This window comes from Oreochromis niloticus, linkage group LG18 (genome assembly GCF_001858045.2).
Source record: "Oreochromis niloticus isolate F11D_XX linkage group LG18, O_niloticus_UMD_NMBU, whole genome shotgun sequence".
NCBI lineage: Eukaryota > Metazoa > Chordata > Actinopteri > Cichliformes > Cichlidae > Oreochromis > Oreochromis niloticus.
Genome location: NC_031982.2, coordinates 21,114,794 through 21,128,825, shown reverse-complemented (window position 1 = coordinate 21,128,825; position 14,032 = coordinate 21,114,794). Strand labels below are relative to the sequence as shown.

Below are 14,032 nucleotides of genomic sequence, written 5' to 3'. Positions count from 1 at the left end.
AGTCTTAAACATGTCCCTGGTGTTTTTTTTTCCTTATGTAGGTCAGATAGTGGGTCAATGACTTTCGGTGCTTCATAATATTGGCAGGGATGCAATTTGTCAGCAACTAAGATACCATCAAACATCTGTGCAGTTCTTCTGATAGGAAACTTTACTCATTGTGTACAAATGTAGTTTTTGAATTGTAGCTGGACTAACTGTAGTGAAGAAGTAAACTCCAATACACTCAGACTATTAATGGCTTCGTAATGAGTTGTGTCAATGTTACATGATGACCCTCTATGCCACCTCCACAGTAATGCAATAACGTAACCTCTAACTTCCTTCTTTTACTGTGGAACTTTTGCAGTACAGCTAATTACATTGGGAACATTTAAAATTTGACTTACAGACCACATCTCAAAGGCATAAAATAATTTCTTGTTAAAACCCAGGACACTGCAGTCCCTTAAGTCTGCGTATATGTGCTCCATTAGCCATGTAATTGGGCAACAGATCTTCTAGTTATAGGGGTACTGTTCTATTAGTGGGACAAACCACTGTTTTTATTGCTGTAAGTCAAACCAACAGGGGGCAATAAATAGATTCAAATTCATTAACAGAGATGAAAGATAGAATCACAGTAACTTTTTTGTTATATTTATGTTCATATAAAAAAATTAATACAACCTTCTGATTAGGCCTTGAATAATATATGTTGTTTTTTTTTTTAAAATTTATCTGTCATGATTAGTTAAAAGCGCCTTGTAGCAACACCTTTTGGGCCACCAGGTTGTGAAGTTGAGCTCCCTGCAGTTTTAGTATGGAGTCTGCTAGCTCTACATGTCTGTGGTGAGAAGTGTTTTTAAGATATTAATAAATATCATATTCCACTTTGATTATCTTGTATCTGGTTTTAAATGTTAGTATGTGATTAATAAAGGATATGGAGTTTCTCCATTTGTAATTACTCATTATATGAACAGAAATCTAGTTTTAAGTGTTTGCAAGCTCTTTTTAAAGACCCTTGAAGATCTGCTGGAGTGGGATGTAAGCAATGTTTTATAATTTGTAACTGTTTTGTTTTATAAATGTTTTATCCGTGGTTCTTAAAGAAACCAATTTAAAAATTGGGCCTGCAAAAGCAGAATTGTTCTGACAATATACAAAAAAACAAAAAATAAACCGAAATGCCTGAGAACTCACTGATGGACCTACAGTCGTTCATAAAGCATGATGGCTGCTACTGTAAATATTTTTCAGCTTTCCAAATGAGCAGTTCTCTTGGTGAAAAGCTTTACCTAATGAGTTAAATTCACATTGATGCACTTAACGAACTCACAGAACTGCGGTGTTACAAAATAACTGTGCTGGAGAGCAGCCAGAGTTATTGATTGTGGTGAAGTGTTGGTGGACCTGAGCTGGGTTGAGCTGCAACATTCACACTGCCTGAATTTGAGAGACTGTTTAGTTGGTGAACACTGGCACCCTAGAGCCCTTCTCTTACAGCTTTAGTCCTGCTGATAACAAAATGTAGCAACATGTAAATTTATGCCAAATACAAAATAATTAACTTGTTGTTGTTTCATTTCATTTATACTGTGGTGATAATTTGGAAATTACTTAAACAAGTTGTAGTTGTGGGCCAGCTTGCTGGTGAGGTGGTTACCACTGTTGCCTCAGAGCAAGAAGATCCTGGCTGTTAATCCTTCCATACCCTCCTGAGTTAATGAATACATCACATGACCCCTTATGAGGCTTGGTCAGCAGCTTGCTGCCATGTTTATGTGATGACATGAATGAATTTAACATTGCTGTTAAATTCCTGTCAACTTACACTCACTGGCCACCTCATTAGGTACACATTGCTGACACTGGCTTGGACGCCTTTTTGCCTTTAGAACTGCGTTTATTAATGTTTATGGTACAGAAAAAGGTGCGGGAAACATTCCTCAGAGATTTTGGCCCATATCAACTTGATAGCCTCACACAGTTGCTCCTTTGTTGGGTGCATATGCATTATGTGAATTCAGGCTGTAGCGTTTAAAGGATACTCAGCTGGTACTAAATGGCCCAGAGTGTGCCAAGAAGTATCCCCACATCATTACACCACCAGCAGCAGCCTTAACCACATACAAGGCAGGATGGATCCATGCTTTCATGTTGTTTACACCCAATTCTGACCCTACAATCCAAATGTCATACCAGAAATCAAGACTCATCAAACCAGGGAATGTTTTGTCAATCTTCCCAAGTTTTACTGAGCTCATGTGAAACTCAGTTTTCTGTACTTGGCTGACAACAGTGGCACTCTGTGTGATCTTCTGGTTCTGTAGCTCATCTGCTTCAAGATTTGGCGTATTGTGTGTTCTAAGAACTTTTCTGCATACCTTGGTTGTTACAAGTGGTTATTTGAGTTATTATTGCCTTCTTACCAGCTTGGAGCAGTCTTGTCATTCTCCTTTGACCTCTATCATAAGCAAGGTATTTCCACCCAGAGTACTGCTGCACCCTGGATGTTTTCTCTTTTAAGACCAAGCGCTATAAACCCTGCAGATGGAGGTGTGGGAAGATTCCAGTAAATCAGCAGTATCTGATCACCAGCAACCATGTCACATTCAAAGTCACTTAAATTCTTCTCACTTCTGATGCTCACTTTGATCTCCAGCAGGTCGTCTTGAACTTGCCTACGTGATTAAAAGAAGTTGCTGCTATGTCGTTTGCTGATCAGATATCTGCCTTAACAGGCAGTTGAACATGTATAGCTAAGGATGTAGCTAATGAGTGTGTTCTTCACTACCATACTGTGCAAATATGTTTAAGGGACTGTTGAAATTCCAGCTGGGCAAAAGTACAGAGATAGCAACAGCAAATACATGAAAGCATTAAGTCAAACACCTATTCACCACAAATACAATATAAAAAATAATGTACTACAGATACTGTATGTACTAAACATCTTAATTAAAAAGTTTTGCTAAAGAGGTTTCAAATTATCATTCTTGATGCACCACTTTAATATTTGTTGAATTATTTATTTAATCGTTTTTTCCTTCTAGTGGCTAATGAAGAAGACAGCTCAGCAAGACCTCAGGCCAGTTTTGCACGTAAGTATCACCATTGTTATACTTCACTGTTATTCAGCTCATCACACTTCCATCCATCCAAGTTTTTGAGATATTTAAAAAGAGTTCTGACCAACTCAACAAAATGGATATGAGAAAGTGCTGAAAGTCTGTATCAAAATATTTGCAACCATACTTCATATTTCTTTGTTTTTTTTATGACAATAGATTTTCATAGCAAGTCTTTTCTACAGAGATAATTTAGAGACAGTTTGCCTTGACCAGAAAGTAAAAAAAAATGGGTTAAAAAGTGTTTGGTAAATAATAGTGACTTAAACTGAAGATATGTAATAATATGTTATAATATATTTGCAGTAATAGATGTCTTCATGCAAATGTGTGGATGTAGGAGTGGTTAATTAGCTGAAAAAGACCTATAACTGGGAAAGAAAGTTGCCTCCTCTCCTCTTAAGTAAGCGCACTGGCACTAACGACAATCATCCACATGAGGGCAGTATTACAGAGGCGCTGAAATCTGTCACTCCCTTTCAGTGAAATGTACTCCAGCAGCCAATGCTTCAATATTTTTTTGTGAAACAACACCTTGAAACAAATTAACGGTTTATTCACTGTATGAAATGACTGTTACACCAGCAGGCTTTTGTTTTATTTAGGCTCAAAGTCCCAGAGTGCTTTGTGGAATGCCATCACTGCAGGGATGGGGATCAAAGGCAAAGAGCAGAAGCCCCCCCTGAATGACCCACGGAGTCCTGAAGAGATTCTGGCCGATGATCTTCCTGCAGCAGATGAACCAGATGCCACAGAGAAAACTGCCATCAGGTTTGCTGCTGTCAGAAATATCCCAGTAATGATGCCAAAACAAGTAATCCTCATTATATGTTAATTATCATGAAATGCATCCTGTGTGGTGCTACAGTGGGACATCAGCAGCCATGTTCAGCTCATTATCTTACAATGTGGCATAGCTCACCATCAGGCATTGCTCTGTATTTTGTATTTGTTTTCTGTTTTTGGATCAGAATGAACTTGAGCAGGCGATATATTAAAGTTGAACCTCTTCAGGTTTGTTTTTTTAATGAAGAAGATAATCTCCTGTCTGACATTTAGCTGATGCACACACATACGCATGCACACTCACATTTACTCTGTTAATTGCTATATATGGCTGCTGACCTCGAGGGACTTGGGCGTGATTGATTCCACCTTGATAACAAGGACTTCAAACTACCATTAACATAATTTGTTGTCACTTTTAGAATATTGCATGTCTTTTAACACCTGATTCCAATTAACCTTGATGGCCCTGGAGACTGCAATATGTCTCAGGTGGCAATAAGTAAGCATTTGTCAGAGGATACTAAAAGTGCACTTTAGTACTTGATAACAAGATTTTAATAGTACAGAAAGTAGACAGGGAGTTATGGCCAGATGATTTTCACTTGTTTTCCTGATATTTTTGTCTAGCAAGTCCTCACAGAGATCACAATTTTACAGTGCTCAGTTTGTGACTTCTCAAATCCCATCCAAGTGTTGTTTTCGGGTTTTCCTTCGTTTCCAGTCTGCAGTAACAAATGCTTCCTCTCCAGCTCTTCTCTATGTTATCTCAAATTACAGTGTCGTTGTTCTCTGCCAGTCTCCCCTGGAACACAGATCCCTTTTCCAGAGGAGGGTGGTGACAAGGAGAAAGTGCTTTTCCACTTGACTGGACATAGGCTAGTCCTTTAGTTAAAACCTATAGCTCAGATTAGAAAAAAAAAAAAACACTGGGTGAGCTGAAAGCACTCCTACCTTCCGTAGAGGAAACAGTTCATTTGTCATTTAGCCATAACTTTAGCCTCAATCAGAGTGGGGGAACAATTGCCAAGCATGAGGCTGTTCATCCTTGGCTGAGGATGAACAGTTTGCCTATTTTTTTCAAGAACTGGCAAGGGAATGATTCTTTTCAATGGCGCTAACAGTTTAAAACAAATAAAATATGCTAGGAATTACTCCAGTCTTTTTTTTGTATTTTTACTAAAATGTGTTGGCTGGTGAAATAGTGATAGCAGGTGATGAATGTTAGCTGTGGAAAAGTGCAATGTTATGCTTACAATGATTTATACTGTTCAATGATTACCTTTGTCCTGATCCCACTGAAAGTCAGGGGACGCCACGCCAACTGTGGTTAATACAGGTCAAAACTGCAGGGAGTCACAGGGATGTACATCTTAAATGACAACTAGCCAGATTATGGCACAGGGTGATTAAATGACACTGGAACTAGCAGTAATCCATGAAATGATGTAACTACAGTGTCACCTCCAAGGCCGGTGCTGGCCGTTATCCTCCTGATAATTAGATTTATTGGAGAATAGAGCGAGATCATATGATGTTTAGCGGGAAGGATTGGAGAGCCTTAAAACATACTGACTGTCATAAACTGGACTCAGGTGAATATAATTAAATTGTTTTCCAGTCAATCCCGCAGTTACTTGACTACCTGATTTTCCCTTTTTCAAGCTGAAAGGTCGCCTGGTGCTTACGTGGCTGCTGCTTGCAACTGGTTTAGGATTACAGTTTACACACACACACACACACACTGGGAGGACTAAAACACAATATGGAGCCATTAGTATATAAACGCACGGTGACTCATCTGTTCGGCTGGTGCCACGCTGTTTCTTCTGTTCATTAGGGAAACCATAGTCTTTTAAAGCACTGGCTACCTATTGAATAGATAATAGTTTGCATTCATGCAGAAGGGGAAACCTGTGATTTTTATGCAGAATCAAATTGTTTTGTACTTTTTTTTGATCCTTCAGAATTTGCCATGTCAGAAGATGACAGATTGCCATTGCATTCATTTTCCTAATTGCCTGAACTTGATATATGCAACACAAACACGATATTAGTGTGCAGGAGTTTCTGAACCATCATTTTGATCAGCACTTACTCTCTATCTGAATCAATGGTTTCATTAATTGATTGACTTTTTTTCTTTTCAAAATTACTGCTTTGAAAGCCAAATCTTTAAAGAGATGAGTATGATACAAAAAAGCCATTAGGATTATTTTGTTATCGTCCCATAGGAGGAAGAGTGAAAGATTTTGGGAAGAGGTTGTTATTCATTAGCTAGAATTGTCTTTTTATTAGAAACCAATTTCCATTGTATTCCAATCTTATTCCACTAATGGTCCTTTGAGATTTAGTGCTAGATTTATAACTGTGCTTTTTTTTTTTTTTTTACTGAACCCCCTTTTTTGACAGTCCTTATGGATAGGTAGTGACTGATAGGAATGCACTAAAAATTCATGTCAAGTCTATGTTTCACCAAATGAAGGCACTTTCAAAAACAGCAGAAAAAATGATAAATAGAGGGTAGTGAAAATGATTACAAAGGTGGGTAGATGCTTAACAAATGGTGAGAAAAACAGAATCAGCACAGACAAACGTTCAATAAATGTACACATGCAGCCAAAACCTAGACAGACATTCTTCTGAGGTCCTCAGTGGGATTTGGCTACTGCTTAATTGGATGCTGTTTGCTGCTGTGAACATTGCACAGCTGATTAAGGTGGCTGTCTTCATCGTGCCATCCAACAGTTTCTGAGGCTGACCCTTCCATTGGCTGCAGCCGCAGGTTCGCAGCCCCCCGCTGACATCCTCCCTGCAGCAACAAGCTCCATCACTAGCCTTACTAGCGGGTTAATGAGGCTCTGCTGGGCAAAGTCACTGCTGCGTGGCACATATTTCTGGATATTATACAGCTTGATATGGAGTATAGTTTTATGTGTAGCAGGGAGAAAAGTAAAACTTTAAAATATGCAGAACGCAGAGTGGTGCAGCGTCGCCCAAAGTCTGAATCTTTACTGTCTACAGCCGTTTTCTTTCTTCTTAGATATAGATCATTAGATGCATTAGGGTGACTTGCAGGAAGTAGTCATAATGTATTATTTTTAGAAAATTAAAAAGTTAATGGGATAGAAAGATACTGCATTTTAATTTAGGATGAAATAGGTGCATAAATCCCCAAAATAAAGTTAACCAAATGTAAATTTTTTAAAATATTTGCATTTGCACAATAAGGGTAAAAATGTGTGTCTGCATTGCCTTCCGCTGTAGTAATTAAATAAAATGACATTTGGAAGTAGACTAAAAATTCTGCAGAGACGATTTCTATGGTTCTCCCCATTCCCTTAGCTCATTCCCTTTAACCTCACTCAGTAATAGTGTCTTCTCTCTGCCCGCATAACAGCTTTTAAATACACTGTGCATTATAATCACCCATTACATGAGTATTCCTCTCTTTAGGCTCTGCCACTGCTTTACATCAATCTTCTTGCTGGATTAATGTATTAATAGGATCAGAGCCTTTACAGACTGGAAGGCACTAAGGGGGCCGGTGAAGTATTTTGTCCACGTAGCATAAATTTCCTGCAGCATTTGTCACTTTAAGCTGTTATTTACAGTAAGTGCAACATTTCCTTAGCTTTAACCCTGCGCAGTAAATCACCATCTATCATAGACTTTTTATATTAGAGGCATAACAACAGAGGTGTGATGGGGGGAAAAAAGAACCACACATATCAACAAGATTCCCTGCCCTCATAAAAACTTTAAAACTTTAATTTAAATTAATTTTTAAAGCATTAATTTGGATTTTATTACATAGTAACCATGATTTTACCCCTGTCTGACAATAATATTACCCACCATAAGTTTTCTCTCACTGCTTGAGGTTTATGGAAGATATTTTAATTTTTAGATAAATACCAAAATGCTTGACATGACAATTAGAAATAAAAAAAACATTAATACAATTGTTTCAGAGACATTTTATGGTACATAATAAATAAGAGATAATAATTTTTAAAGACTGATATTCATAAAATTACAGTGTTGTGCAAGAGTCCCACATTTCTCTATATTTTGCTTCCAAGGATCCAGAATAAAAGATTCTTCAAAGTTTTTTTTGCACATTTTTCTGCTGTTTCATTTATTTTCAGTCCAGTCTTTGCACTTCACCATTTTTAGAACATCTTGATTTGTTAGGTCACTTAATGTTGATCTATGAATCAGTCAAGCATTAAAAAGGCACCTAAACCAAGGCAGGAACCAGTGTTCTGGTTGTGGTAGACCTCTAGCCACTTTCTTATGAGCAGCCTCTCACGAAAACATATTTTGTCCTCATTTCTCTGTGAAAAATGCAAACAAACAACGTATAGATGGATGACACAGATTGACAGGCACAACATTGTATTTTTTGCACCAAAAAGGAGGTTAGGAGGGAGGTATATTTAATTGGCAATAGCTGCCAATGCACTATAAGCATACATGGATCACTGTCAGGAGCACTGTCAGTCATGGACTGGCCTCCCCAGAGCCTGGACATCCCACTGTTAAGTAGTGGAGTAGCAATAAGCAAAACATGTTTAAATTGAATGAGTTTAAGTAATACTTTTGATTTTGAAAATGACTGAAATTACCTAAAAATAGTCAATACTATTTTTAGTACAGTGCACACACAAATCACAAGAGGGATCTGCACTTGTAAGCTGCATTTAGCTCTCTGAGAGGTTAAACAGTCTGTATTTAGTTTGTAGTTGTCTCTCAAACAGATTAATGCCCTGTTAACCCCTCCGGTTACCATAGTTATCTCCAACTAATGAGCTTACACAACCTCCTGTTCTCTGTCTGTTCAGTGTGGATGGCAGGTTAAAGATTTAAACAAGGGCTACTGAGGACAAGCTGAGAATTTAGCAAGTCAACGTAACAGAATTTCAGATGTGAAATGTTTAAAATAGAGGTTTCCAGACACTTTCGAATCCTCTTGTAAACACCTTAAATAATATGTATGTGTAACAAAAATTGTTAATTACTATTATGGAATTTACCACTGAAGGCTATTGTTATGCAGAGTATCGAGAGAGAGAGTCATCCTCTGGGACCATGAATATCTGTACAAAAAAGGCCCAAAGAGTGAATAGAATGACGCGACAGCAGAAAAGTTTTTTGCCCCAGTTAGATCATTTAGAGAGGCACAAAAAAACCCAGATTAAGCTGCCGTAACCAGCTGGACTTTTTCAACCACACATGCGGAAGAGAAGGCCTGTTCTTGTGTAAACTGCTTTTACATTATGCGAGCTTGACCACATTAATCCTTAACCCTGGGTTTCTCTTCAGATGTTCCGTCACCACTGACCTATCAGAATCAGTCGTGGGGATGGAGAAATAGGAAATTTCTTGTCTGAAATAATTCTCAACCCCCATCCTTTTGCAAATAAATATAGATTTACAGCTGGGTGTCCTCAATTTCTCCCACCCATCTCTGTATCTACAGTACTTCCAATACAAAACCAGAAATGAAGCAGTGATGCGTAATCATATTTTGTGATTCATGATCTCCACCAAAACGTGGTCATTACTGCAAAGGCGCCTGCTATTTTGATGCATAGATATCCTTATCGACTTGCCCAGAAATTTAAATGAGATTTGAATTTTTCATGTACCTCCAAATGGCCAGAGCTGTTAATGTCTTGATTTCGATGTGTGAGCTTTAAGAAGACTCAAGCACTGTGACAAGGAAGCTGTAGCAGAGTGTAATATTCAGCAGATCCTTGCAAATAATTCATTTTTGTAAGACAGGATTCATTGGAATTCCTTTTTATGGCAAACAGCTTTTGTAATTGTAATTATCAGGGACTTTCAGTATTTAGTTTCATTATGTGAAGGACCATCATCGCTTTTTTGCTTTTGTTGGTTCATCATATTTGTTTTACCCTGTTACACATGACACATTTTGCTTGTTATGTGCGTTTGTGCATCTTTGCTCACCCTGTTAAATACTCTCAATTTTATAGTCAAATTCGCTGGCAACAGTGGCACAGAGTATGACTCAGCAGCAAGCAAAAGAATTCCTAATACTTCATCACATACTCATCATTGTTGTATCGCGTTCTCCTGCAATTCAGTGGCACAAACTCGGCACATTACTACAGTGCTTTTTTGCTGGAAGGTGTTTCATTCATCAGGTGGCAATGTAATTAAAGTGTTGTCTGAGATTCTTTTGGTGCAAAGGCTGGAGGCTACTTAACCAGGCTGCATTCTTTATCATAGCATTTCATAAATCACTGAGCGTTTTTCTAGTCAGTGTGAGTTGCTATAAATATTTTCTCCTTAAACCTCTAGTAATGGTAAAATAATTTGTCAATAATTAACCAAAGCTACAACGATATGTCAGGTAATTAAATGTGACTGAGCGATCCAAAGATAGTTTATGCCAAAGGGAGGTTTATTGTTATAAACATCTCTCGGAGATAATTAGAGATGATTCAATGCTTTCTTGTTTACTTCCCATGCCTACATTTATTGCTAGTGCTTGAAACAGTCTGTCGTTTATGTTCTAAGGTCAGGTTTGGGTCTGCAGTATGTCTAACCTTAAACAAGTGTTGTAGGTAGCCTATCCATCAAATTGTGGGCACCCTTGACATGAATTAGTTTGTACGATGTCTGAAGGAGAAAGTGTTATAGCAGCTCTGAACAGCCACATTTGAAGGTAACCTGAAAGGCTGGAAAGCACTTTCGACCTGTTTCCTCAATCGTATTCATACTGTTGGACTTTTCTACGTATAAAACTGAGAGTAGTCACAGGAGACTAATTTGCCAAATGACTGTGTGAGAAAAGGCTGCACATCTTGCCCTTCGCTGCATAAAGTGGATGTTGATTCTGAGATTTTATTGCATTATTGAAAAGGTGTAGGGGGTTCAATGTTCAGACACCATAACCATGATTTGATTGCTATCAGCACAATATTTCCAGCAGTTTCCATGTACAGTTATCATGGAATGCTATAATAATAATAATGATAGCTGTAATTCTTACCCAAATTGTCCACAATTGTCAAAATTGTTCTACTGAGTGTGTTTTAAATGGAAATTTGACCCTTAGCAAGTAAAGGAAAGCTCTAAATCTCTCCACACATTTTCTGATTTTCACAAGCTTCTCACCAAGAGTCACAGATTTATTTACCTTCTCTGCAACACACTTGATTCTTGGGTGCAGTGACTGCTGCACAGTTTAAATTGACCAGCTCCTTTAAATCATCGTTTTTGATGGAATCTTTGTGTTCCTGGTGCAGTATGACACCACACATACAGACTACACGGTGCATCCAATCCCTGGGGTGCAAATCTGTGAACCAGAAGCAGTCACAAGTGAAGTTGTCATTGTAGTTTCTGCTCAAGTTAACCTGCCATCTCTGGATGTGGCTTGATATCTCCTGGGGGCAGCATACCTTCACAGACAGGTAGAAAAACAGTCATAAAGAATGGTGTGAAGAAAGGCAGCCAGGAAAGGAAAGAAACTGAAAGGAAAGAAAAAACAGATGCATAAACGCACCTTTGAAGAGGACATCAGCAGGTTCGTGGCACTCAGGCAAACCTCTCTCTTCTGTCCTCATGGAGGACGCATCTCACCAGATGAAAGAAAGAGCCCCTTTGAGGTGGCGCCCCGGCATTATCCCTACATCCTGCATCAAGTAATTGAAAGACCTTAGAGTATGGTAAGGGGCTCGGGGGAGCAGGTAAGGGGGGGTGAGTCATCCAAGCAATGTTCCAGTTGGACTTGGAAAAGGATAAATAAATGAAACCTAAGAAAATAACTAATATGCTTCACTAGTTGTTAAGCAAACACGAAAAGTTTAGTATGCTTGTGTAGAATATATTTCCAGCACACAATGCACCATGCACCATGCAGGTTTAAAATAGACTATCCAGCACTAAGGACTTACTACTTACAATTACAGACATAGCTTTTTATTATATATATGTAGGATACCACACTATATATGCACAAGTCTGTGTAGAACGATGGGTATGAGTCTTATAAAGTTATGACAGTATTACACTTATTGCTGGCTTGGCTGACATTTCTGCCCACAAGGGCTTGGCAGAGAGCACTGTGGTATTTAGATGCTGTAGGGTGTTTTGTTAGAGAAAGCAAGAAAAATAAACAAAGGGAATAATATTCCATGTTTTAAATTGCTCCATTTTTAGGGGGCTGAATGTGGGGCGGTCCTGAATGTGCTCGATGGATCAAAGTAATCTCTGTCAAATCAGTGTCAGCACACTCTCTGCATGCTATTTAATCCCTCTTGGCATGGCATCTAATATGTTGTACTAAACATGCATTATCTACATTTCAGCTGTCATCAAGCTGCCATATTTTTAGTGAATGAGTTAAATGTTGAGCAACTGCATTTGTAAATTAGACGCTTACAAAAAGATAATGCTGTGTCACTGTTTTGACATTTCAAAAGAAAATGTCCTCTTGCAAGTATTTTTCTTTTTTTAAACCAGCAAATTCTGCACAGGAATTCACCGCACTTGCGCTTTCGTCTTCTCCTAAAGTCTTTTTTCCTTTTCTTCACGTCTGTCCCCACTCATTTTTCTTCCTCACTCCCTCCAGTTTTCCAGTAGATGAAACAGAACATGGTTTCTCATTATCAGCCAGACTCCTCCCTCTCTTTGACTGGTGCTCTTTTCCCCTCCCTCCCTCATGTGCGGAGGGCTCGGCAGTGAGCGTTAATCCCGGATTGCGCTGCCCTGCCGTCTGCATCCCGTTGTTGCTGGGAGAGCATGGCACGGCTCCAGGACCCCTGCGCTGACACAAGAGAGAAGTGAATGAGTAACAGAGAAAGAGAGGGAGAGAGGAAAGAGGTACAGTTGGACTGCTTCATGACTACCACAGCTGCTTGAGTGTTATTTAGTTTCAGTCACACACTCTCTATCACATAACTAGAGGGAAAAGAGAGAAACAGAAGGGATGGCAGCCGGTTTGTCGCAGCTGTGGGAACTACTGTAAGAGAGGAAACCTCGGTCACATCCCGGGTTCCAACACATCGCAGCACTTCTCTTCTTTGCGTTGCATCTTCCTCACTGTTCACATTTGACAGGGATTAAACTTTTTTTTTTGATCTGTTGTTGGCAAATCCGTAACTCCGTCAGACATGGAGTCTCCCACCAAAGAGATTGAGGAGTTTGAAAGCACGGCCCTGAAGTACCTCCAGCCAGAACAGATAGAGAAGATTTGGCTCCGGCTCCGGGGACTGTGAGTATATCCACTTTTATTCTTTTCAACAAGTGTGTGAAGCAGCACTGTGCATGCTTCAGCATGTTTGAATGAGGCATTTTGATGTTTAGAAGTGAGTTGATCTGCAATCGTGTGAATTATTCACATTTTTGACAAAAAAAGAGGCGCAGTTTCTGTAGCCTTTATTATGGTTGTTATAATAAAAGCATGACTATCACACTCATTTCTTTTATAGTTTCAGTTGTGTTGTGTGTATGTCAGTTTATGGGAGACAGAACCCAGAGTGAAAATGTAAAATAGAAAGAAAAACAGAGAGGGAGTGTGTGTATGTAATTACTCAGGCCAAACATAACCATACATTTCCAAATGGTTTGTTTGCCTAACTGAACAGGAAGGAAGAAGAACATCGGTGTTGCTCACTCTTGAGCAAGAAAATCTTTACTCTTCTCAACTTTTCATTGTGTTTTCACTGTCTCATCAGATGTGCAATAAACACCTGCTGCCCATGCAGACTTGTGCAGCAAGTCTGTGCATTTAAACGTCAGTGGCTAAAAGAGTGTATTTTTCAGATACTGAGCGTTATGGGGTTCATTCTTTTTTTGTTTTAACATTTCACAAACCTTCAAAACGTCTCATCTCTTATTTCTGCTGGTTTCTTTAAAGATCCTTACTTACTTTGTCACATTCGCCACCAATCAACACCTCTATGACCTTTCTCCCTGAGAGGAAAGCACTTTATATGTAAGTTGAAGTGTGAAATGTTCTTTTATCCATTTTCGGTTCACATCATTCCTACTCAGCAGGGGGAGGAGACAGCACTGTTGCTAGGAGGGTTGGGCTATGAAGGATATCTTTAATGCTGCTGCTCGAGGTCTCAATGAAATACATTTCCCTCCTG

At 38.9% G+C, this 14,032-nt stretch overlaps 1 protein-coding gene across 7 annotated transcripts in view; it reads left to right on the top strand.

The window, feature by feature from the left end:
• pde1cb (phosphodiesterase 1C, calmodulin-dependent b) overlaps positions 1–14,032 on the top strand; it is a 102,833-nt gene that overhangs the window by 26,406 nt on the left and 62,395 nt on the right. For 4 of the 7 annotated variants that reach the window (XM_005476501.4, XM_019347989.2, XM_025900612.1 and 1 more), the window contains 2 exons: positions 3,039–3,086; positions 3,719–3,884. In XM_005476501.4, the coding sequence (XP_005476558.1) occupies positions 3,039–3,086; positions 3,719–3,884 (214 nt within the window). Of the gene's footprint in view, positions 1–3,035; positions 3,087–3,718; positions 3,885–11,701; positions 13,153–14,032 lie in introns of those variants that run through there. The other 3 variants (XM_025900613.1, XM_013269614.3, XM_013269611.3) reach the window with 3 other exon arrangements.